Raw genomic sequence first — 24,714 nt, forward strand, 5'->3', positions numbered from 1 at the left:
TGTTTAACATGAGTGGATTAGAAATGTAAAGGGCTATAGTTTGGTGCTTCGCGCTGGTGGTACCATTCATTTTGTCAGTTGTTCGGGCACTCGAATAACCTGTTTTCCTTATGCCAAGTATTTTATTTTAGATATAAATATATGTCTTTCACGTCTGCCGAGGGACTGAAGTTGAAGGTTGGGGAACGCTATGTCATACAGTTTTATTGCATCTTCGCTGTTTTTTTTTCCGGTTTGGGAACAACTTGAATTGTCGTGTATCCAAAAGTGTGGTTTGCAGCATCTTTGCTTCATTTAGGCTGCATTGACTTATATTATGGCTGGTCAGACTTGTGGACTCCGAGATCTACACCTAAAGACTTGAAACTCTTTGACGATCTAACATACTACCTAATCACATATTATTACGTGGGAAAAAAATTCCATATATATGCTTGTGTTTTTGTTTCTTTATGTAGGATTGTGGGGGAACGGCGATCGACCAAACAAGTGGCCGCGATCGACTGGTAGATCGCGATCTTAATTTATATTCCCTCGTGTTCATGTATTCGTCAGCTTTTCTAGTACTATTTATCTCTCTCATAAGCCGATATTCTTTCGGAGTCCACTTGGGTTTACAGAAGAAAGTAGAACAGACCAGAATAACCTTAGCATCAGCAACAACGATGTTAGTGATGCCATTAAAGGTTATTGGGATGGAGAAGGAAAAGCCATAAATTTAGTGATAAGAGAAGCTTAACTTGAAAAATAATGAAACAATGATATTGAGTGAGATCATGAAGACTCGAATCTCTCGATTTTGCAGTCATCTTCTTCTTCCACATTTATATTTGGAAGTCCTCCTGTCGACCTCACTTAGTTTATCTGTGGTACACTTAGTGTTTGTCAGCTTTGGCTTAGAGTTTTACTTGGATTACTTTTCATTTTTCTTGGTTACAACTGTTTTTGGTTGACTGCAAAAGAAAACTATTGAGATGGCTATCTGTCTGTCCGTCCGCACTTTCTGTCCGCCCTCAGATCTTAAAAACTGCCAAGGCTAGAGGGCTGCAAATTGGTATGTTGATTATCCAACCTCCAGTCATTAAACATACCAGATTGCAGTCCTCTAACCTCTAGTTTTTTATTTTTTTTAAATTTAAGGTCATGATCGTGCGTCTGGCATCGATATGGGTGACAACAACAAGCCACCACAGGGCCGTGGCTGAGAGTTTCATACAGCATTATGCACTGTACAGAAAACTCGATTGCACCGAAGAAACTTCGGCTCATTCTTTTCTTGTTTAATATTGTCTTTAATTGTATTTGTCACATCATAACTTTACGAATAATTCTACTACTATTTTTCCAGTATTTTTGTCGTATCTTGACTCCGTGAATTTATGACAACAAGAATTTATGACATCAACTCCAGGTGTCATTGCACTGAAAGTGATATATAATGCTCTGCATTCCCGAAGGCATCCTAAATAATTCGGTTTCCAATTCTTTCTGAAGAGGCACGACAAAACACCTGTTTAGTTTTCAGTAGGTGGACAGTGACACTCACTGAGGTAATCTGGATGATCATTTTTACCATAAAGGCAATTACAGTACTCTATTCTTGTGATTACTTGGGTAAACTGTTTTAGCGTATCCAACTTCAAATATTTCCTTAATACCATGTTTCTTATGCTGAAATGGCCAGTTTTCAGTACATTGAATATTTAATGTCTTATCAAGATGGTCATCAGTTAGTACTATAAGGTTTGCAACTGTTTTGACTACTTCTACTTGTACATTATTTACTTTGAGCGCGTTGATATATTTTTTAATTTGACCACATTAATGCATATCATTTTTTCCCTTCGATTAGTTTCAGTCTTTCTCCGTCCATTTTTCAACATCCTCCATGGTGTTAACTACTCTGAAAATATATTAAGAGTTATGTAAGGCCTCACATTTCACGTTCAGCGATAGTTTGAAGTGTATGCACTGAATAATCTATGCCACAGAACGCTGCCTTGTGGCTTTGATTGATTTCCTGGGTGTTATCTGGCTGGCGCCAGACCTGCCAGGACCACTGGCACTGTAATCGTTACAGAAAAGTTTCAGACGACACCAGATAGATATTGCTGCCGTATGGTATCAATCTTGACGAGATTTTTGGTTGGTGGGTTGTTCAGATTAGGGCAGCACAAGCAATTTCCTGTAGGGAGTCGTTGTGATACAGATTTCAAATGTATGATTTGTACTTCAGGGTAACTACTTCATCACCCGCCACGCTATTGCGTGGAATGCTCCACCAAGGTCTACTAGTCTGTTGGTATAGGTATTGCAATTCAGAGCATAATTCGGTTTTGATGCATTTCTAAACAATGTTTTTAATATTTACTTTGCTATTAAATTTGTATTTGTATAGATGAACACTTTTCTCACTGTCCGGATACAAGTATTTCCGTAGGATAATGTTTATCATTAGAGGTGTGACATTGCACAACTTTATGATAGTTTATGAAGGTTTTCCACTGTTTCAGTGCGTGGAATATCATGCTCAAATTGCATCAACCTCAACGACATTTATGCCAATGATGATAAAAGAAAAAATAAATAAATGAGCAGGGATGAACAGTCCTTTGAAATGGAGAAGAGAATGGATTGAAAAGAACTGTCATGTTGAGTAACGGGAGGATTGTTATGGCTTCAGTTAAGTTATTAAAAAAAAACTGGATATTGTCGATGAAGACAGGTACGGTTCAGCTGAAACAAGCAGTAAGCATAAAGTAAGAGGATGAGTGAAACATCCTGGGAGTGTAAGAGAAATACACCATAAACAAACATAAAATCAATATAGCAGTAAACACGAACAGGATTCTGTCTGAAAGGTTTACTATGATATATGAAAATGCCCCCTATGAAAGAAATAACCATTCCATATAGTAGAGAAGACTTGACGAGAAGAAGAATGAGACCGAGAAGGAGAGCTGTAACAGAGACAAAATGTCATCCGTAGTTATAACGCACTACTACTATGCCAGAATGTCCTGATCGGGAATCGTGAATACGTCCCACGTACATTGGACCATAGGTTATCACTTGCACCACAGTATCCGTATGGGAATCGTGGGCCGAAGGCTGAATCGTCGTGAAATTGTATAATTTTGGGAATTGAAAATGATTTTATAGGTGCAGAAGGGAGAGTTTAGTGTTACTATCTGGGAATACGAGCTTGTTTTGAACACCACTCGGGGACTAACCTAGCTCACGTGAGCATCATCCCTATGGGACGTCGAAGAGGCCTTTTTGATTATACACACACTATTTTTCAGAAGGTAAGTGTTTTCTCCGTCCTCTTCTAACTAATCGGAAGTTCCTGTGACTGGGAGAATCAATTAAAGCTTTCTTTTAAGCTGTTTACGGTACTTAATTAGGATAGGTTGCAGGTCTTCTATTCATTGTATCTGTTGTTTACGTTACGACAGAGGGTAGGTATTGATGGGTCATCGTAGAGTAAGGCAGACTTTTTAAACAGGCTAGGGCACATGTTCGAATATTAAGGCGTTGTTATGCCATGGGTATTCTAGAAGTACGATTATCCTATGTTTATGGTGTGTAATGGGATTTAAATCCTCTATCTTACCTATTTAACATTAATGGGGACCACATTGGCCAGGAAATCTGAAAACTAACGAAATCCGTGAATGCCATTCTCACCTAACCCTACGCTGGACTACCCAACTTGACACACATGGGATAAACACCCCACCTAACCTGATCTAGGGTGATGAATCATTGAATGAATTAGGTACTACCTAGTACCTAGGTAGGTACTTACTACATTGTCTACTTTGTTTGGTTTTATGTAGGTACAGCCCTGGTGTAGCTACCTAGGGTAAAAAACCGCATGGTACAGGGGTGGACCATGTACGATCAATGTGTACAACCCCAAGAAAAGTACATTATAATGCGTCCTGACACCGGAGTAGAGGTCTTTAGCTCCATTTCTCACCAATAACAAGTCGCGTCTGATACCCATCTCCGATGTCAGGACGCGTTATAATGTACTTTTTTTGGGGTTGTACACGTTGATCGTACATGGTCCACCCCTGTACCATGCGGTTTTTTACCCTACATAAAAATATTTATACCACGCTCATTGTGGCAGTGAACATCTGAAAACCCTTGTAGGCTATGCAGATAGGCTAAGTAAATAGCCTAACACAAATATTTGCATAACATACCTATGGTCTCAGAACTTTTGTGGTTGTGCTCTCTCTGCAGACTGAGTATCTCTTTTAATAGCTAGTATACCTATATATTTACATGGAGCGGCTACAGTTTCTGACCAATTTTCTTGTCCAAACCTACCACTAGATGGTGGTAAGTTCGGACAAGAAAATTGCCAGAAGAACACACAACTAAAATGGTGGCGAAACCAAAACAACGACAAATAATGTAGTGGCAAAAGCTTAATGGAAACGGTAAAGGGGAGACCAAAGTTTTTGGGTGGGGGAAAATGAATATGAGTGGCGGCGATCGCCAAAAGGTTAATAAAAGTGGTTAAGGGGGACCTTGTTGGGGAACCGGGGTTTTTGGGTGGGGGGAAATGGATACGAGTGGCGGCGAATCGCCGAAAGATGGGTTGGGGGGGGGGTGGGGGGGGGGAAACAGATACTGGTCGTGACCCAACCCAACGAACTCGCCTAACCCGACTTAGGGTGCCATGCCCTAACCTGGCCCGGGGGCTTCGTCCCCCTGGACCTCCCAGTATGGTAACAATGATTGTGACCTAACGAAACGAACCAATCTAACCTGACTTAGGGCGTGTGCCCTAAGTTGGCCGGGGGCCTGGACCCCCCAGTATGGTAAAAAAGGTTGTAACCAAACCAAACAAACCACACTAACCTGACTTAGGGCACAAAACTGTCTTCCTCTTTCACGAAGCTCATTGTTCCCTTTATGCAGTGTTCACATTGACCACTAAAATAGTAGTCTAAAAGGCCACTTTCAAAAAGGAATGAACGTGCGACGGATGAGGAATAGATGGCGACGCCTTGTTGACTGTTTTGAATGGTCGTGGGTAGTGGTAAGTCTTCCAGGTTGAAGGGACTACTTACCTGTGAGGATGGATTTGGTTGTTGTATGGCCCTGGAAATTGGCCCGTGAAGCTGGCCCTCAAAACTGTAAACAACCCATTTACACACCACATATGCCTGGTGCTGCAGTAAACTGATCAGTTTCTATGGGCAATGGGAGGGCTTCTTTTGTTTTTAGGAGTAGTATGTGGTTGAAATTATTATGGAGAATTCGCTCATGAAAACTTGAATATTCTGCTCTTACTTCCAGGATTGGCATAGGTATTGCAACTGTTGGGTGACACAGACAGCTTGCTGCATGTCCCAGACTTAGCCTTTGCCCAATACCACCAGTTCCTAGTACTGAATGAACCTTACTGGTGTCTGCCAGTTGTCCAGTCCAGCAGTGCTATTTCATGGTTAAACAGGATCCATTCCCAGTGCAACTTTGGCACCATACACCAAATACTAACTGTTTATATAAAGGAGACAGACCATGGCCAGGACTATTAAGAACCCTATCAAGCAAAGTGGACTCCCAGTACAATCTCTGCTTGGCTCTTCCCTGTTGGTACACATTTGTTTGGTGTTTGGTTGCCTTTGTGTTGGCTGTATGTTATGCTGCTAACAGACACAGTTGCCAGGATTCTTGGTGTTGTCTTGCTTTTGTGGCAACTTCTGTCTCCAGTCGAGCACAAACTTGTACCTACTTGGGTTTGATTTCCAAGTAGAACCACTTGTGTTTTTTGCAAGAAAACTTCTCATGAGTAGGTTTTTTCTTACATTTGCATGGAAATCCTGAAGTTCCCCAGGGAAAAGATCATGCTACGGTATTAATACCTGAGATTTAATCTGCTCAACAAAAATAAGGGAACCTTCTTGATTGCTTCTCAATTCTGGGAGAGTTGTAGTGGTTCTTGATTTAGACATTATTTTTGTTTTTCCATATCCAAAATTCCTGCCCTTCCACTATTAGAGGAAGGAGGATAGGGAGACAAGGAATGGTTCTTCCCAACATTCTTTGTGTAGAAGGGTCTAGCCTAAGATATTGAGTTGTAAATAATTATGGTTCATGCCAGAAATTAAATTATACAATAATTCTCAATAGTACTCTTTAAATCTTAGGCTTGCCAACAAAAACCAAGTAAATTTTTTAAGAGATATGGTTACATGAATGTGTGAACCCTGGCACAACATAAATTGGTATGCATTTTGATCCATGGTGTGACATTACTTTATCCTTTAAAAGAGAAATAGATTTATTTTGTAATCTAGGCAAGGCATTCCAGTGTCCTAGGATAGTTTTTTCAGCTCTGTTGATGGTTTTTTGTAATAAGTAAGCCTAGGCCTAGACCTGTTTTATCAATTTTGATTTTCATTTCTTCAGAAAATGGAACATACCCCATTTAAGCTTTGTTTCTCAAACTAAAGCATCAGAATAATTTGATGAAAAAAAAATGTATTGCCATAGTTTAGTACAGAATTAAAGCTTGAATTTGAATGAACTGCATTGCTATTCACGACTGCTAGTACTTATACAAGGCACATAACATAAATCTGCCCTCCTGTTACAACTGTATCACATAACCTAGGCATCTTTGAGTGTGAGTGATTTATATTGACAGTAGTTTCTGCTGTGGCCTGTTTGAGGACAAATCCAAATTAATTTTTGTTGCTTGATGCAAAATTAATGTTGAAAAATTGTTTTGGCTGCATAAAAATCTTTGTAACTAAAATTTGTTTAGTGTGTCATAAAGAAAGGCACTTTTTATGCTTTGTTACTGTAGCCCTAACATTAATCACATTACGTATGTGATTTGTGTGATCCCTGTTTCACTTGTCTTCTAAAATAAAGAACTGTAATTTTTTCAGGGAAACTTATTCAGTTAATTTGTGTGTTTCCAATACCTTCTATTATACCTTTCACAATAGATACCTCAGTTATTTTATCTTTACAAAATAGTACTCTGTATGAAAGAATTTGTTTACTCTGTATGAAAGAATTTGTTCTAATGTTTATCATGAAATCTGTTTGTAAATTGCCCTCAAATACATTACATTGGTTTACTGTACAGTACTTGTGGTTGTGTCTACTTTATGCACGTAAGTACTTGATCAACCTAGGTGTGTCTAGCTGTTGTTTTAAATATAGTAGGTATGATTTTATTTATAGTACAACATGGTCTGTATCTGCTTTTGGACATATTTAGTTGAGCTATGTAAGATCCGTTTTAGGCATTACTGTTCCCTCTGAATGTTGCATTCCTTCTTTTGACCTTCATAATGCCACTGTATAGCAGGGTCGGCTGCTTGAGTCAACTTTCTCCATCTACAGGTAGTCCCCTGCTATTGACGGGGGTTCCATTCATGGCGGGGGCTGATGAGCGAAAACCGCCATTACCAAAACTCAGCAATTTATAGTGCTGATAACCAGTTATTGGCAACTCTTAGGTATGTTATGGTGCCATAACTGTATTATTGGCACCGTTAACCGAGATGGGCCTGTTATGACACCATAAATCGCTGATTTTATGGCTCTAGACAAGCGTTGTAAACCGGATCAGCCAATAACCGAAGACTGCCTGTATTTTGACCTTGCATTTATTCCCCAATCCCACCTCACCCATATCCCTCCTCACCACATCCATCCATCTGATCTGCTGATGACCCGCACTACTCCTCCCCATCACTGGCCTGTTCTTAGCTCTCTTGATTGGTTTCACCTTCTCTCTTCGTATTACATGACTATAGTATCTCAGAAGAGCTTCCCTAGCCTTCTCCTTTGCATTACATATACGTACCACACATTCTTATATATCTTGATTCCCCCTCCTTTCCATTGGTGATATTCCAGCAATCCATCTAACCATCCTCATCTCTGTTCTTTCCAGCAGTCCCTCTTCTTTCCTCTAAGTGCCCAAGTTTCTGCCCCAATAACATTGTGGGCCTGATAACTATCTAAGTCTGTCTTCATAATCTTCATTTTGAGCTTTAATGGCATTTTCTTGTCTTAAACAACTTCTCACTTCCCTCTGTTTTTGCCATGCTTCTTGCACTCTCTGTCTCACTGCTTTCACAGTACCTCCCTCCTGTTATTATTGGTCCCAGGTAGTTAAACACATTGTTCTGCTTTAGCACTGTACCATCTTCCACTTGAATGTTTACTTCTTCATGTCCTTCTCTACTACTAGTCATTTGCTCTGTTTTCAATGCTCACTTTCAATCCTTTCCTGTCTAGGGCTCCTTTCCATGCTAAAGACCTTTCTTTCAGTTCTTCTGTGTCTACTATAATGACTAAATCATTAACAAACTTCAGTTCCTACAGTACTTCATTGTTCCTTAATTAAGATGTCAGTTTGTCTGTAACAATGAAGAACAAGAATGGACTTGGAGCTGATCCCTGATGGAGCCCAACCTCCACTGAATGCTTCAGTCTCCCCTTATTATGTCTGTACAGTGGTTTTTGCCCCTTCATACATCATCCTCACTAACCTTAATAACTTCAATGGTACTCCTTTCTTTCTCAAACACCAGTAGACTACTCTTCTTGGTGCCCTGTCATATGCCTTTTCAAGATCTACAAAACACATTTAAACTTTCCTGTTTCCTCCTAGATACTTCTCTTGGACTTGTCTTACTATAAAAATAGCATCCACTGTGCTCTTTCCTTTCATAAACCTAAACTACTGCTCATGTATATATATCAACTCTCAATCTTCTGTCTACTATTCTTTCTAGAGTCTTGAATGCACCAGAATCTTTATTGCTCAGTAGTTCCCACAGTTTAACACATCTCCCTTTTGTTATTAATCTTCCAACTATCATTCCTGTGTCTTGGCATTTCCTCATCCCAGATCTTTTCCAATAGTGTGTGGACCCACTCTATGCCTAGATTTCCCAATGCTTTGATCATTTCTCTTGTTACCTATGACTTTCCTGCAGCTTTATTTAGTTTTCCTTTCTTTATAGCATTCTTGACTTCACTCTCTGATGTTTGCAATTTGTCCTTCTACTGGAGGAACATTTTCCAGTTCTTCACCCTCATTTTCATTGTTTAATAGTTGTGAGAGATAGTCTCCATCTTCTCTTGACTTCCTCTTCCTCAATTAAGATAATTCCATTTTCATCTTTAATAATTCCTACCTCTCCTGCCTGTCTTTTCTTGTCACTTCTGCAATTCTGTAGATTATCTTTTCTCCTTCAGTTGTTCCCATCACCTCATCGCATTATCTCAGCTTCTCCCATCACTACCACTCTCTTTGTTTCCCTCTTTGTCCGTCTATACTCCTCTCTTGTTTGGTATTCACAGCTGTTTGAACCTCTTGATTCGGCCACCATGTTTCTTTTTCCTGTTGCTGTGTACCAGTTGTTCTCCCACACACCTCTGATGCTGCTGGTACCACAGTCTTTCTAAAATTATCCTAGATCTCCTTAGGTGATTCTGACGTTCCACTTACATATATCTCTCTTTTGGCTCTTTCCACTTTACTTCTGAACTCTTTTCCCTTCTCCCCCTTCATCTTCCAAGTTTTAATCTTCCTATTCCTGGTTGGGGCTTTTCTTTACCTTATTGCTGTCAGCCTAAAATCTGCTACTTCCAGTTTATGCTGAGCTACTACAGATTTATTTGGTATGCATCCCCCACGAATACGGGGGGAACACTGTACTGTACATTTCATTTTGTGCTTTGAGTCAAGATATTTTTAAGAATAGAATGAAAAGCGAAAATTAGAATAGAATGAAAAGGGATAATTGGTTTGAAATTTACTATTTACCTTGTCAATACTTGGTTTAGGAATGTGAAAGGTAATTAGACCAGTACATTATGTATTGTGCATCTTCGTCTTATGGCGGGGAGATCCGTTCCAGTGCCATCCATAAGTTGATTTCTGCCACAAGGCAGTTTTTCGCCGTTAACAGCGCTTTAAGTTAACATTGCCCATGGCGCAGTAACTTGAAGTTGCTTCAAGTTACAGTGCCATAAGCACTATCAACTTGATGCCTATTCTTGCCATTAGCACCATAACTTTATGCAACATCAAGTTTTACAACTTTATGCATGTTGCATAAAGTTTTACAACTTTATGATGTTGCATAAAGTTTTGCAACTTTATGCAACATCAAGTTTTACAGCGCTGTAAAACAATGTTAACAGCACTGTAAAACACTATTAATGGCACTGTAAAATGCAGTTAATGGCACTAAAAAAGTGCTGTAAGTCAGTGGCGCCATAGGTAAAGGATGCACAAGAATGGTTGTTTTTCTTATGTATTTTATCTGAACAGTAACAGAAATCTGTGCTGTTATTTACCTGGCGTGAAAATGAGATGTTCATACCGACAGTTATCATTCAGAAGTCTATTTTATTTTTCTATATGTGTGGAGGTTTTCTCTTAAGAGGGAAAGAATGGATATGTGTATTCTTTTTAATTGTATATGTGAAATAATGGGATCATCATGTGCATGTGTCTGATATTGATTGATTAATTATGTTCTTATGCTTTTCAGATTTGCTAAAAAATGCTCTACTTCTGTCCTACATGCGCAAACCTTTTGATTGTTGAGGAGGGCTCTCAGGTATGGGACTACATCTCCTTTTATCTAAGTGGTGAAAGATTCATGTTCTTGTTCTGGTAACTATAGTTGCAGAAGTAAAGTAAAGCTCTTGTTTCAGGCATGTTTATGTTTTAGACAAAAGATGAAAATGTTTAGTGCATACTTGAACTTTACACGGATCTCTCAAAATGATTTAAGTTGTATGTTGTCTGGTTATTAAGATGCAATAACATGTAAATATGAAACAAAGGAAATTTTTATGATTAGGGTTGTCTCCATTGATCAGATAGGTGACAAACCAAAGGTTATCAGGGGAAAATGTTGTGATTGATTGAGGAGGGAACATAGTCATCAAGCAACAAAACTATAATCTCTACAACAATGTGTTCTGCATGAGTAGGGCATTTTATGCAAGTAATTACATAGCTAAGAATTTTCAAGTATCGGCAGCTAAAATTTAGCAATTCTTTTGTATTTGGTGTAGGCAGGTATCCCCGCTCACTACTGCGTTAGAAGGTAAACAACATAGCAGATGAGCTCAATTTATTTCTGCCGGCTTCTGGGATAGCCCAGAGACTTTTTTCCTCTGAAGGTTCTCTGGATCATTGCAAGCGCTCTGGTTGGGTGTGCCGATTAGCACAAGTATCTGCTTTGGTTTTGCAAGTAGTTCCAGTGGGTGTATGTGCCCCTGAGTGCCCAGTTGCTTTTAGTTCTTTTGCTTCCTAGCTCCTAGTGTCGAAAGAGAATATGGTGGTGTCTCCTTCAGTAGCTCCGGTATGCCTATTTGCCTACTAGTGTTCAGTCTCGGACAGACGTGCTTCTGCTACTGAGTGTGTAGTGCTTCTGGCCTTCAGTGCATGAGCACCCATTGGCGTAGGGGCATCTACTGGTGCATAAGCGCTCTTTAGTGCATGAGCCACCTGCTTCAGCTAAGCTCCCGCTGTCCTCTGAACGCCCATTAGCACCTGAGCGCCCACTAGCTTCTGAGTTCCCGCTGCCACCTGAGCGCCCACTAGCTTCTGAGTTCCTGCTGCCACCTGAGCGCCCTTTGGTACAGGAACTTCCTTTGGTCCCTTCTTTGCCGTTTCTCGCACATGTTGATGAACAATGCACTGCGCCAGTTCCTCTGGTTGCTTCTACTAGTTCAGCTCTTCCCTCTGGTGGAGAGGTACAGTACTTGTCAAAATGTGCACTTGCTAGTGCTGCGCTAGCATAAATTATGTAAAAAAAAAAAAAAGTTCCTCTTGTGTTCAAATGAAAAATGCCATATTGTTTGCCTGTTGCTGTGACGTCACAGGATCCTGCCTCTACGCAGCAGCTAGTTGACCATGTGGCTCAGTTGCCTCATGGCTTTCGTAGAGATAGGTTTGTGTCGTGATGTGCTCCGGTAGAGGGACGAGTTTGTGTTGTGATAATTTCTATTTATTTTAGTTTTTCTACTATTTTTTTTTTTTTTTCAGAGTAAATATGTCTACAGGAAAGCATTTAACCATGGAAACCATTAGCCAGATCATTGCCCTTAAGGCTGCAGGGTATGAGATCAAAGAAATTAGGAATTACTTTGTACTGATAGAACCACAGTGGCGGTTCGAAGGCAGTGGGTTGAGAACAGTGGTTCGATGCCATTACCTAAAAAAAGTACTGGCCGCCCCCAAAAAATGTCCAAGAGTTCTGATAACGTTTTAAAATGATCACTGGAAGCTAACCCAAGTCTTACTGCATGGAAAGTTTAAGAAAATAACCCTGGTGTCTTTGGGGATGTGTCCGTGAGTACTGTTTCACGACGTGTTCATGAGCTTGGTTACGAGAGCCACAAGCCAGTGCGTAAGCCCCTCCTTACGAAGCTCCAACGTGAACGTAGGGTAACATTTGCTAAGAAATACCTTAATTTCAATGATGACGACTAGTTAGACGTCCTTTGGTCTGATGAAGCAGTGTTCACAGTGACATGTAACCGAGGGGCATGCGTTTATTGCCTTAAGGGTAGTGATCCTCTAGACCAGAGATACATTGAACATATGGTATAACACCCTGATTCTCTTGTGTGGGGCTGCTTTTCAGGCAGAGGTATTGGGAAGCTTGTGGTTTTGCCAAAGAATGTGAAAATTAATCTATAATTATTTGGAGCTCCTGTGTGACCACCTGCTTAATTCTTTCGAGCTTAACTCCGCCAGGATCTTTCAGCAGGACGGCGCCTGCTCTCATAGGGCAAAATCAGTGATTACATACTTGGCTAGAGGATTGTCAGGTGGGGACATCAATAACTGGCCAGGCAACAGTTCTGACCTGAACCCCATTGAAAACCTCTGGCACACGATAAAACTGGACATGCAAGGCAAAGATGTGAGCTCCATCCCCAAACTCCAGGCAGAAATCAAGGCTTCGTGGACGCATTTTACACCTGAGAAGCTGAGGGGTTATTATGCCCTTTGCTCCCAGCACATATCCGATCTGTTCTCAAGAAGAAGGGTTTGCCAACAAAGTACTGAATTTAAGCGATGTATGTTCATTTAATATTTTATTGTTGGTTATGTACCATTTTTTTTTAAAGCCGGGTGTACATTTTGACAAGTACTAGGTCTGTACGAAGTAGGTGACAAGATTTGATCAAGGAAAATTGAATGTATCAGCAGAACAACTCGGCTACTCCAATCGAGTCATTCCTACAGAACGAATCTTGAATCCAGGTGGGTAAGGCTGGTGATGGATTTGTTTACAACTGCCAAGAATCATTGGCTTCCTCTTTATTGCTCCCCAGTTCTGGATCCAGCTTCATGGGCTGTGGATGCCATGCTCCTGGACTGGTCAGACAATTAGTTGTATGCTTTTCCTCCCTTGGGAATGATCAGAAACTTATCAATAATCCTATTACACCATTCTGCCCCCTCAGAGAATGGTTCCTAGACCTCATCAGTTCTGTTACAGATTTTCCCAGGTTACTCCCCTAAAGACAAAAACTGCTCTGACAACCACACATAATGAGGTATCATGAAGGGTTATATACGCTGGCTCTGACAAGGTTCAAACTGTCGTCAGACTCCTCATACTAAACAGTTTTTGAAGTTGGCTGCAGAGGCGATCTCAAAATGTAGGCGTCAATCATCCTCTGACGTCTACCAAAATAAATGGTCCATTTTCAGGTCTAGGGGCAGAAGAAATCAAGTCTCTTCTTCTCGAGTGACTGTAATGGAGATCACTGATTTTTTTCTGTACCTAAGGAAGTTGAGAGGATTGTTTTCTTCCACTATTAAAGGGTACAGGACCATGTTAGGCTCTGTATTCAGACATAGGAGTCTAGACTTGTCTTGATTAAGTCTTTAGATACATCGAAACGTCAGGAAACTGCAAATTTCCTGGAATATGGACGTAGTCCTAAAATGGTTTTCTGCCCCTCCATTTGAACCAATGGCTTGTTGTTCTATTAGGAATCCAACCAGGAAAACCCTTTTCCTAATTTAGCTTAGGCCTCAGCCAGAAGGGTAAGTGAGATTCAAGCCTTAGATAAAATGGTTGTGTTCTCCAAGTGGGTCCCGATGAAGAGGAGAGGTCTGTTTGCCCGGTAAGGGCGCTCAAGTTCTATCTTCACAGGACTGAAGAACTTAGAGGGGCTTCCAATAACTGTCTCATTTTTTTTTAGAGATCTCATTCTTGAGGCCCATTCATAAGTACAAAAACTGTTACCTTTTCTTAAGGTGAAAGCACATGAGGTGAGGGTAGTGGCCACGTCTCTGGCCTTCAGGTATAACCTTTCTTTATCATCCATTATCCAATCCACTTATTGGAAATGTAAGTCGGTCTTTGTTACCCAATATTTATGTGAAATTAAGACTATTTTTAATGACTGCAGTACCTTGGGTCCGTTTGTAGTGGCTGGCATGGTTCTGGGGAAGAAAACGTAGGAAGCCTTTATTCCTACTGGGTACCCTCCAGAATAATTAGTATGGTGGTGGGTTTTTTTATTCACATTACCATAAGTACATTGCATTTTAATTTTCATCCATGAATCCCACCTTCTAGCAATGTGGGAATCAGCATTGTAATTAGTACTTGGTAAGTTACATAAAAATAAGAATTTATGTATACTTCCCAAATAATTACAGAATGGGAGCCCACCCACCCTCTCTCATGGATGATAAGGCATAAGTAAATTGAGCTCCTTTGGTATGTTGTTTACCTTCTACCCCGGTGGTGGTCGGGGATACCTGCCTACACGAAAAACAAATGAATCACTACTGTGATTTTCAAATTTTGCTGCTGGTACTAGAAATTCTTAGCTCTAATTACTTGGTAGGTAGTATACATAAAATCTCATTTTATTATAAAAATATCATTTTGTACAGTAGCTTATTTTTCCCTCATGGTAAAATTAGAGTTTCCATGTATATTAGCTTGCCACTTGCTCTTAGAGAACATGAGAAAGTTTAATAAAGATGAAGTATCTTGTTGCAGTTCAAAGGTTTGGAGAGGAAAATGAATTGATAATGTGGTTTCTAATGTCATGGAAATCAAGGGCATTTTTTTTTTTGAAGTTGTATAGGGGTATTGAAGCCACTTACTGTGAACTTTCACACCATTAAGGTGGTAGCTTTTGAATATTTTTTAAATTGAAGTACGTATAATATATACTGGAAGAATGGTGATGTTAATTTGGAAGTGGAAAATTGCATGATTAAAAAGCAGATTTCAGATTCACCATCAACTTAAAGATTTTGACTTTGTGGGTTATGTGTGGATTTATCCTTGATGCAAAATGTTTCCAATTTGTACATTAAATCTAGCAAATTAGTAGTTTGTTTAATTTAAAAACAAAACTGCCAAATTAATTTGGTCTAAGTTTTAGGAGGCCAAAATTTTTCTCCTTTGGACTCTTATCAGCTAATGATGGTAAACTGATAAATAACTCATGCATATTTCTCTGCATAATTCACTGGGCTTTCAAGGTTTAGCAGACTTCTGGTACTGCAATCTTCTCAATAAATTACATTCCTATTTGCTTATCAGCATATGTGCTTTTTGATTTTATAACAGTTGAATATTGAATAAAGTGGCTTTCCAGATGACAGTAAGAGTGAATTATTATAGGCCAATATCTATCTCCTAAATGCTCTTAAAGGTTACTGCTTAGAATTTGATTTTCAAATCCTTTCACCAGTAAGTGAGACATTTACCCCCTATAAGTCAGTATGCTTGTAGGAAATGATTAGTTACTTGTGATTTCCTTGTAGATCTTACAATTACCAGCACCATGATATGAATGAATCAGTTACTAGTGATCCTTTCTGATCAGGTAAGTTAGTGTTTAAGGAAATAAAGATATTTGGAGTGCATCCAATCTTAATCAAGTTTGCTTTAGTACAGTGCCATTAATTTGAACTTAAGGTTGGTGAGTGTTGAGTGAGACTTAATAATTTCTACATAATGGTGATATTTACAGTGTTCATTGCGCTTACAGTCTCAGTTGACTCTTTATCATTCATTCATTCATCCTGTCTTCCAGAAGTGAAATAATGGATATCTAGCAATACATAATAGCTATTGGAACTTCATTATGTTTGTCAGTTATACTAATAATTAGCTCAATACTGGGATGTAGCAGTCTTCTTTATGCTAAGATAAATTCTAAGAAATTGTGGAGAGATGAATGGACAATTGCCTCACTAGATTTCCAATAGATGTATACTAATATGCAGTTGTGGTTAACTTTCTCTGTACTGTATGTTGATAGAACTAAGAGCCATGAAATGTCGCAGATACATGTATGAATGGCAGACATACTTTACGTATCAGTATGGTCCTATGTTTGAAATCAGCAGTGACTGTTACTCATTTTTAGCCACTGTGATGGAATGTATCCTCTCCACCGTGTGACGGCTTCTTGGACACTCCTTCTCTCTGTGATGTGGGCTATTAGTAAATACCATGTACAAGTGTGTGTAGAACTACAAGTTATTAGTATTATGTACAAGTGTATGTATGAAAATTGAAAACTTTATTTCAAAGTGGACAAGCTTTCAGAAAATTTTATGGGAGAGCACATGCCTTCAGGTCAACAAGTTTAAACTTGTGCTGCAGTTGCAGTGAACCTGATTGCTCATGTAGAATGATCAGCTGAAAACATGGTTGGTAATTAACCTTAAACGCCGAAGGGGTATATTAAAAATAGTCTTCCGTGTGCCGAGGCGGTCTCAGAGTGAGCGTGGAAGCGGAAAAAATATTTTTTTCAAAAAATCACAGTGCGCTTAGTTTTCAAGATTAAGAGTTCATTTTTTGCTCCTTTTTTTTCATTGCCTGAAGTTTAGTATGCAACCATCAGAAATGAAAAAAATTATCATTATCATATATAAATAATGTGATCTATGATAGCGCAAAAACAAAATTTCATATATAATTGTATTCAAATCGCACTATGCGCAAAATGGTTAAAGGTAAAGAGTTAATTTTTTTCTGTTGTAATGTACCCTAAATTGCGATCATTTTGGTATATAACACATTGTAAAACGATAAATGCAACACAGAGAAAATATTATCACAAAATAATGCATGAATTCGTAACGCGCGGACGTTAAATATTTTTTTCAAAAATTCACCATAAATCTAAATATTGTCCTAGAGACTTCCAATGTCTTTCAAAATGAAGACAAATGATTGAATATTACTATACTGTAAGAGTATTAGCTTACAATTGCAGTTTTCGACCATATCTGACGAGTTAAAGTTGACTGAATGTCGAAGTTTTTAATATATTTTTTTATATGGAATTATTTTGGAAATTAGAAAAGCTACAACCTTCAAATATTTTTCGTTTTATTTTACATGAAATTGCGCACATTTTCATATATAAAACTCTATGAAATGCCTAATATGAAATGGAGCAAATATTCCGAGAATGGGACGTACGCATTTCGGAGATTTGTGGCGGAGAATCCGCGCGCGGAGGGAAGGAAAGTTTTTTTTTTTAAATTCACCATAAATCTAAATATTGTGCTAGAGACTTCGAATTTGTTTCAAGATGAAGATAAATGACTGAATAATACTAGACTGTAAGAGTTTTAGCATACAATTGCGTTTTTCGACCATTTCGGTAGAGTCAAATTTGACGAACGTGGTTTTTTTCTATCGTGATTTATATGCAAATCTTTCAAAAATGATAAAAGCTACAACCTTCAATTATTTTTTGTTGTATTCTACATGAAATTGCGCACATTTTCATATATAAAACTTTATGTAACGGCTAATTTAAAATGGTGCAAACATTACCACAATCGCACTTAGGATTTTTTCGGAAGAGTTACCGCGCGGACGTAAAGAAAATTTTATTTTTTTCATAAATTCACCACAAATCGAAATATTGTGCTAGAGACTTCCAATTTGTTGCAAAATGAAGGTAAAATGATTGAATATTACTATAATATAAAGCGTTTTAGCTTACCATTGCATTTTTCAACCGTTTCAGTAGAGTCAAATTTGACCGAAGGTTGAAAATGTGTCACATCCTTTTTTATATGAAAATATTTCAAAATTGATAAAAGCTACAACCATGGGTTGATTTTAGTTGTATTGTGCATGAAATTGCGCACATTTCCATATATAAAACTTTATGTAACGGCTAATTTTAAAATGGTGCAAACATTACCACAATCGCATGTATGATTTTTTTCATAAGAGTTACCGCGCGGACGTAAGGAAAAAGTTTTTTCATAAATTCACCATAAATCGAAATATTGTGCTAGAGACTTCCAATTAGTTGCAAAATGAAGGTAAATGATTGAATATTACTAAAATATAAGAGGTTTAGCTTACAATTGCGTTTTTAGACCATTTCGGTAGAGTCAAATTTGACCGAAGGTTGAAATTTTGGCACTTATCGTTATTTATATGAAAATATCTCAAAACTGATAAAAGCTACAATCATAAGTTTTTTTTTTTTTGTATTCTACATAAAAATGCGCACATTTTCATATATAATACTCCATGTAACGGCTAATTTAAAATGGTACAAAAATTATGTCAGACGAAATAATTTCCGAGATGTGTCACAGATACTTTTTAGTGCGGCAAGAAAGAAATTCGCGCTTGCGCGCCTGCGTAACGATTGTAAACAAAACAACACCTTGATCCGTGAACTCCCAGCATCCCCCAAGGCGCGTGATTTGAGAGTTTTAGGCTGGTAGGCCTAAAAATATTTTTCCGCGAATTTAAAAAAAAACTTGTATGTTGACGTAAAATACGTCCAGTCGGCACCCGAGAGACAAAAAATGTCGACGTAAAATATGTCCAGTCGGCGTTTAAGGGTTAACTGTTCAGAGGTCAGTCTCGATGAGGCCTTATTCATATGTAATACATTACATACCAGTGATAACGCTTTGGTGTGTGTGTGGTATAAATTATTCAAATTATTAAAAAATGTTATAGTATACCATTAGGAAGAAAGGTTAATTTATAAAAATGTAAACTTGGGATATTAGTACAGTATTGTATTTCACCGAATTTTCTTGCAAACATATATAATCTGAGTCGAGTAGTTTTGATACTTTTTATTGGCGTTCTTAGTAAAAATTATGGTGTGATAAGCTGGTTTCTTAATAATGATAACATATCTTTATGATATACTTTTGCTTTCATGATGCATACTTGCCTCACAGTAGATGAATGTGTTTTTTTTATAGTAAATCAAAACTTTTTTGTTAATATTTTCCTCAGTATATTTACTTTTTCTTTTGTTTTTTATTTTTCAGGGTATGCGCTTCTCTTGTGTAACATGCCCTTACATATTCCCAATCAAACGGTGTGTCTCGTACAGAATCTACCCCAAGCTTAAAGCTCTTGATGATGTTTTAGGTGGGGCTGCTGCTTGGAAGAACGTTGACTCAACAGATGAACCATGTCCCAAGTGTTTCCACCCTAGAGCATTCTTCATGCAAGTTCAGACGAGGTCAGCTGATGAACCTATGACACTTTTCTACAAGTGTTGCTCACCGACTTGTGGCCATAGGTGGAAAGAGTAAAGAAACTTGGATTTTATGCATTGAACTTTATATGCCTTGTAATGGTCTATAAAGAACAGAAGTGACAAATTTGATGAGTGCATAGACTTCACATTGAGTGGTTTTAGACAGAGGCCGACACATACTGAAAGATCAATGAGGCAGTTTAGACCTGTCTTGAAAACACTTAGACTTATGAATAGTTCAGCACCAGCACCGGCAGTGAATGGCATTTGTGCAAGCAATGTCATAAACCTGAATGATGGTCAGAGTATAGATACTCATGCCAATAGAGCAGCAACTGCCTTGAAATCTGGCCATGTCATATCTGTTCCAACTGACACCATTTATGGTGTTGCTGCACTGGCACAAAATAAGGCTGCTATTGAAAATATTTATGAAATAAAGAAACGTAGCACATCCAAACCTTTGGCTATTTGTGTGTCTGAAGTAGATGATGTTTATTTGTGGGGTGAGGTGACTGTCCCTCATTCGTTACTTACATCCCTCTTACCTGGACCTGTAACTGTTGTTTTCAAGCGCACACCACAGCTAAACTCTTCACTGAATCCTGGGACAGAATTAGTTGGCATTCGTATCCCTGATCACAAATTTATAAGGACAGTTGTAAGGTACTGTGGGACTCCTATAGCCCTTACAAGTGCAAACATTACTTCACAAGAAAGTCCTTTGAATATTAGTGAATTTCAGGAACTATGGGATCAGTTACACTTGGTGTTTGATGGAGGATGTCTGGGAAAGAGCTCTGCATGCAGAGAAGGATCAACTGTGGTTGACCTTTCACAGCCAGGTGTATACAAACTTATTCGAAGAGGTAGTGCTTACGAACAGACTGTTAACATCCTTGAAAAATATGATCTGTGCATGGTTGACTAAGTGTTTGTTGTATGGTTTCTGAAAGGTAAGCTAAAGACACCCAAAAGAAAATTTCTGTCAGCTATTTAGAGATGCAAATTTAGTGTAAAGAATCGTTCCAGTAAAGTAACTGAAAATGTTTAGTCAGAAAATTAAGAGAGAGAAAAGGGAAGCAGCCATTAGTGCTTCACTTATTGCACGATTGCAGGAGGCAGTGCAGAGTGTCTTGCAACCTGGCAGTAGGGGAGAATTTTCTGATGCACGAAGCTCTCCTGCAAGCCTGAACAGATCCTTGTTAGGCCTTTCTGATAATACTAATGCCCTCTGCAATGTCTTGGAAGCCATTTTCATCCATGGTTTACGTGACTCCCTTGGGGAGCGGATGTCCTCGCTCCTTGGGTCTGACCCTGACCGAATGCCTGTGCCAAATTTCTGGCCAGTCATTATGGTTATTAGCCACCGAGATTTTATGGAACAGGTAGGTAATGCAGCATAAATTGTAAAAAAGAATCAATACTTTGTCTGAAATCAGATTAATTCATAAGAGGATATTAAGGAAGCATAATGTAATAGTTAATGAATAATATTTTTTGTTCACCATGTATATTGCAGTTTTGGAGTCATATTTGTGGTTTGTGATCAAAATGGCCCATAATATCTTGTTTTGATTAAAAAGATTATTTTTGACATCCAAAAATCAGAGCCATAATAGAACATACCATACTTTCTCAAATTTGAATATTTAGTTAGTCTTCAAGTTGTAATTCTTAACTTCTTTGATGTCTTTGCCATAAGATTTTTTTAATTGGCTGATTCTAATTGCATAAGTAGTATTATAATGTATTTCACTCATGATATTTTTCAAGTACAGGGTAGTTATAAAGGATCAGAAAATAAGGCTTTGTTAAGAAGTACTAAAGTTGAGATTAATGTTAGATGAAAAGGACTGAAATTGATGGTTATCAGATTGGAAGTACCATTAATTATGTTAGAGGCTGATCAGAAGTACAGGAATTGATGACAGGGTAGAGGCAATGCAGTCGATAGCTGTTTCATACAAAATTGCAGTACTACTGAAGTTGATAGTTGTGTTAGATTCATTATATAATGAATCACAGCATTATAATTCAGCATTTCCATTGCCCCAGGTGAGTGAGCTATCCTTTATCACAAGCGAGGTTGGACGGAGCCGTGCCTGGGTACGCCTGGCTCTTAACCAAGGACAAGTGTGTAGCTACCTAAGTGTGCTGCTTCAGGATAATCGAACTCTGAAAGATTATTATAGGTGTGTATATTTTTAAGTGATATTCTTTTCATGAGAGGATTATAACATTTCCTGTTTATATTGTCAGTGAAAAGATAGTACGTATATGTGTGAAAGGTAAGCATAAGTAATACCCTGTCATGTTCACAAGTACTAACATCAGTCCATTCTACTAAATAGTTCAAAGTTATCTTTTAAGTAGATTTTTTTTGCCATGTCTCTTTGTGCTGCTTCTGAAACCTGCTGTGATAGCTTCATTGCTTCCTTCGCTTATTGCACTTGTTTGCTAGCAGTGATTATTCAGTCTTGTTCAACACTGTTGAATGTAACAGTGTGCTTCAGGTATCTGGATTGCAAATTTTTAATGGGGCAATGGACTTTTGTTGTTTTGCATACATAAACTTATAGTGAAAAGACTGGGTAGAGGATTCTGGTGTAGTAGAGGAGGCAGAAAATTTTTTGTCATCTTGACATAATTTATTAAGATAAGAGTTGAAAGGGCTGGAAAAAGGAGAATAATAACACCATGAGAAAAGTTGCAGAAGCTTGCAGGATTGGTGGTGTTATGAGCATCTCACAAGTACATGATAAACATATTTTATTCACGTGCAAGTCCTCTGCGAATTGGAGACCAAGGCCTTTAACATTTCCTGATGTTTCAGTCTTTTCATAGTAAAAATTTTTTTATGCACTAGTTGTGCACATAAAGTTAGCAGGGGTTTATTGTACAGGACAGAATTACCAGCACAAAGCTGATTCTTCTATTGGAGAGTCTCGGGACTAGTCATGATCTTTATGGTGGTACCCAAGGTAACCAAATGATTGGAAGCCTGTAGAAGGACCTGACCCCCGTCCCCGAGAGGAAGGACACAAACATCTGTTTAATCATTGCTTCAAAGATGTATGAGCATTGCTTCATAGATTTATGTAAGATTAACATAAGAATTGCCATCCTTAGATAATCCTGGATTCTATGTTTTAAACTCTCCTCATCCTCTCAGAAAGTCGTCAGAATTATGGTTTTAGTTGCAGTGCAGCACATTCGTGTTGCAGTCCTTTGTGGACGTATCTTTAGTGTTAGCTTATTGTAGTTTTTCCCCAAACAGTCAATTTGTGATTTTGTGCTTTATATCTAGTGCTGAAAATTAATTTTTTTTTTTTTTGAATTTAAAAGAGATTTCAGGGACTCTTGTACGAACAGATATAGCTCAGTCTGTAAAGGCCCATGACAGGAAGTTAAATAATGTCAAATTAGGACAGCACTCTGCTAGTTTAGCTTTCTACTTTTGATATCCCTGTGGTATAAGCATCCATTTAATTTTCAGCCCCATACATTATCAGTTGCAAATTCTCCTAGTTTCTTTTACATATTTTTGGGGTATTTTATACAATAATTTTTGTACATGAATTTTTGTACTTTTATGTGCATGATTATTTTAGATGGTTAAACTCCTCTTCACCATCCACAAGGCCTTAAGCCATTACCAAGTCCTAAATCATTGTCTTCAGATGTTGATAGTATGTTGTCAATTTCATCCTTATCTTCTGTATCTTTAAGGTTGATATTTGTTAAATAAATTGTTCACACTTTATTGTTATGTATTATTCTATATTGCTATTCTGTATCCTTCCTTATTTTTTACTATTAAATCTTATTATTTGCTAAATATTTTAAAATAAAGTTTCATTCATTCATTCTCTGAGCAGTATGTATAGGTATTAGAAGAATATAACTTAAAGATATGCCAGGAACTTGTTCATCTTTAATGTCTGTTTACTCTTGGTTCATTTATATTTTACTTCCTGTAGATTTCTCTGACAAGCATAGAATAGCCTATACAGGCACATTTCTGTGTAATACAGTAGAACTTGCTTTGGGTTAAAATTTAGGACAAGCCAGTGTAGATATTTTCCAGCTAAAGATTGTAGATAACAGACAAAATCAATCATCAGGAGGAGAAACTTACCAACCTGTTTGCTTGAAACTTCTTAGGGTAAAATCTCTGTTAACCCATTGACAGGAATTTTTTTGGTCTTATCAGAACTGGACATCGTTACAAGGCTAGAGGTATCATTTCAAGAAGTCAATGGAATTTTTTTGGTCTTATCAGAACTGGACATCGTTACAAGGCTAGAGGTATCATTTCAAGAACAAAATGAGATGCAAGTCAGTATATTTTCTGAAAAGGATGATGAGAAACACTCACAAATAAGGAGTTTCTAATTCTCTTGGTCTGATAAACTGGCTGTTGCAGGTTAAAAGACAGTTGCAAATTAGCTTTACGTATTGACTTGGTTTAGATGAGAAGTGTTTAGAGCAATGATTAATTTAACATGATTTAATGGTTGGAGTTGCAATATAGCAGCTATGGCACCTGTAGAAATGGTTTATGGGCTTGCTGTGCATTAAGGTCTGGTCAGATTTATGAAGATGTTTCCAAAATCTGTAACCTTGTGCATCATTTTGGCTCAGCAGTGTAATAACATTTCTGGGTGTTGAACAGTGTATTGATGATATGGAAATTGATTTGAACAAAGAGTTTTTTAAGATTGTTTCAGTTATCTGTGTGCTTTTAAGCCCTTTTGAGTTTCATCATAGTAGTGGATTTTCGCAGTTTTGCTGAAGATAGAGCAAATGCTAGAATTACAGTAGTACTGCATTATTTTGTATTGATGTCCTACATTTGCTTTGCGGAGTCTCATAGTGGAACCTTACACTTTTGAGATGTGTTCACCCCAGGAAGCAGGCTATTGTGTCTTGTCCCTTTGCATGCCTGCTGTAAGGGCATTCTTTGAGAGACCAAGAAAGAACCCCATAATGCTAGCCAGGGCTCACTGACCTTACCTCATCAGACCAGAGCTCATAGAGCCAAATGTCCTGCATTCCACATACAAGTAAAATACAGAAGACAATCTCCAAAAACACCATCCAATTTTGGCAGTGGGGTTTGTATTCAGGACTGTATACTAGTCGAAGACTAGT

General features: G+C 38.1%; 3 protein-coding genes across 4 annotated transcripts in view; all 3 read left to right on the forward strand.

The window, feature by feature from the left end:
- Positions 1-2,995: 2,995 nt before the first annotated feature.
- On the forward strand, positions 2,996-19,612 carry LOC135209059 (DNA-directed RNA polymerase III subunit RPC10-like). Its single transcript, XM_064241629.1, has 3 exons — positions 2,996-3,308; positions 10,560-10,628; positions 19,343-19,612. The coding sequence occupies exons 2-3, from the start codon at positions 10,572-10,574 to the stop codon at positions 19,610-19,612; spliced, it is 327 nt and encodes a 108-aa protein (XP_064097699.1). The 5' UTR covers positions 2,996-3,308; positions 10,560-10,571.
- A 135-nt stretch (positions 19,613-19,747) lies between these two features.
- Positions 19,748-20,488, forward strand: LOC135209057 (threonylcarbamoyl-AMP synthase-like). The gene has a single exon (XM_064241628.1). The coding sequence runs from the start codon at positions 19,748-19,750 to the stop codon at positions 20,486-20,488; it is 741 nt and encodes a 246-aa protein (XP_064097698.1).
- Positions 20,489-20,603: 115 nt separating this feature from the next.
- Positions 20,604-24,714, forward strand: part of LOC135209056 (pleckstrin homology domain-containing family M member 1-like) — a 28,540-nt gene continuing 24,429 nt past the window's right edge. Inside the window, exons 1-2 of one of the 2 annotated variants that reach the window (XM_064241626.1) lie at positions 20,604-20,945; positions 21,616-21,752. In XM_064241626.1, the coding sequence (XP_064097696.1) occupies positions 20,604-20,945; positions 21,616-21,752 (479 nt within the window). The remainder of the gene's footprint in view (positions 20,946-21,615; positions 21,753-24,714) is intronic. The other variant, XM_064241627.1, reaches the window with a different exon arrangement.

This window comes from Macrobrachium nipponense, chromosome 37 (assembly GCF_015104395.2).
Source record: "Macrobrachium nipponense isolate FS-2020 chromosome 37, ASM1510439v2, whole genome shotgun sequence".
Classification (NCBI taxonomy): domain Eukaryota; kingdom Metazoa; phylum Arthropoda; class Malacostraca; order Decapoda; family Palaemonidae; genus Macrobrachium; species Macrobrachium nipponense.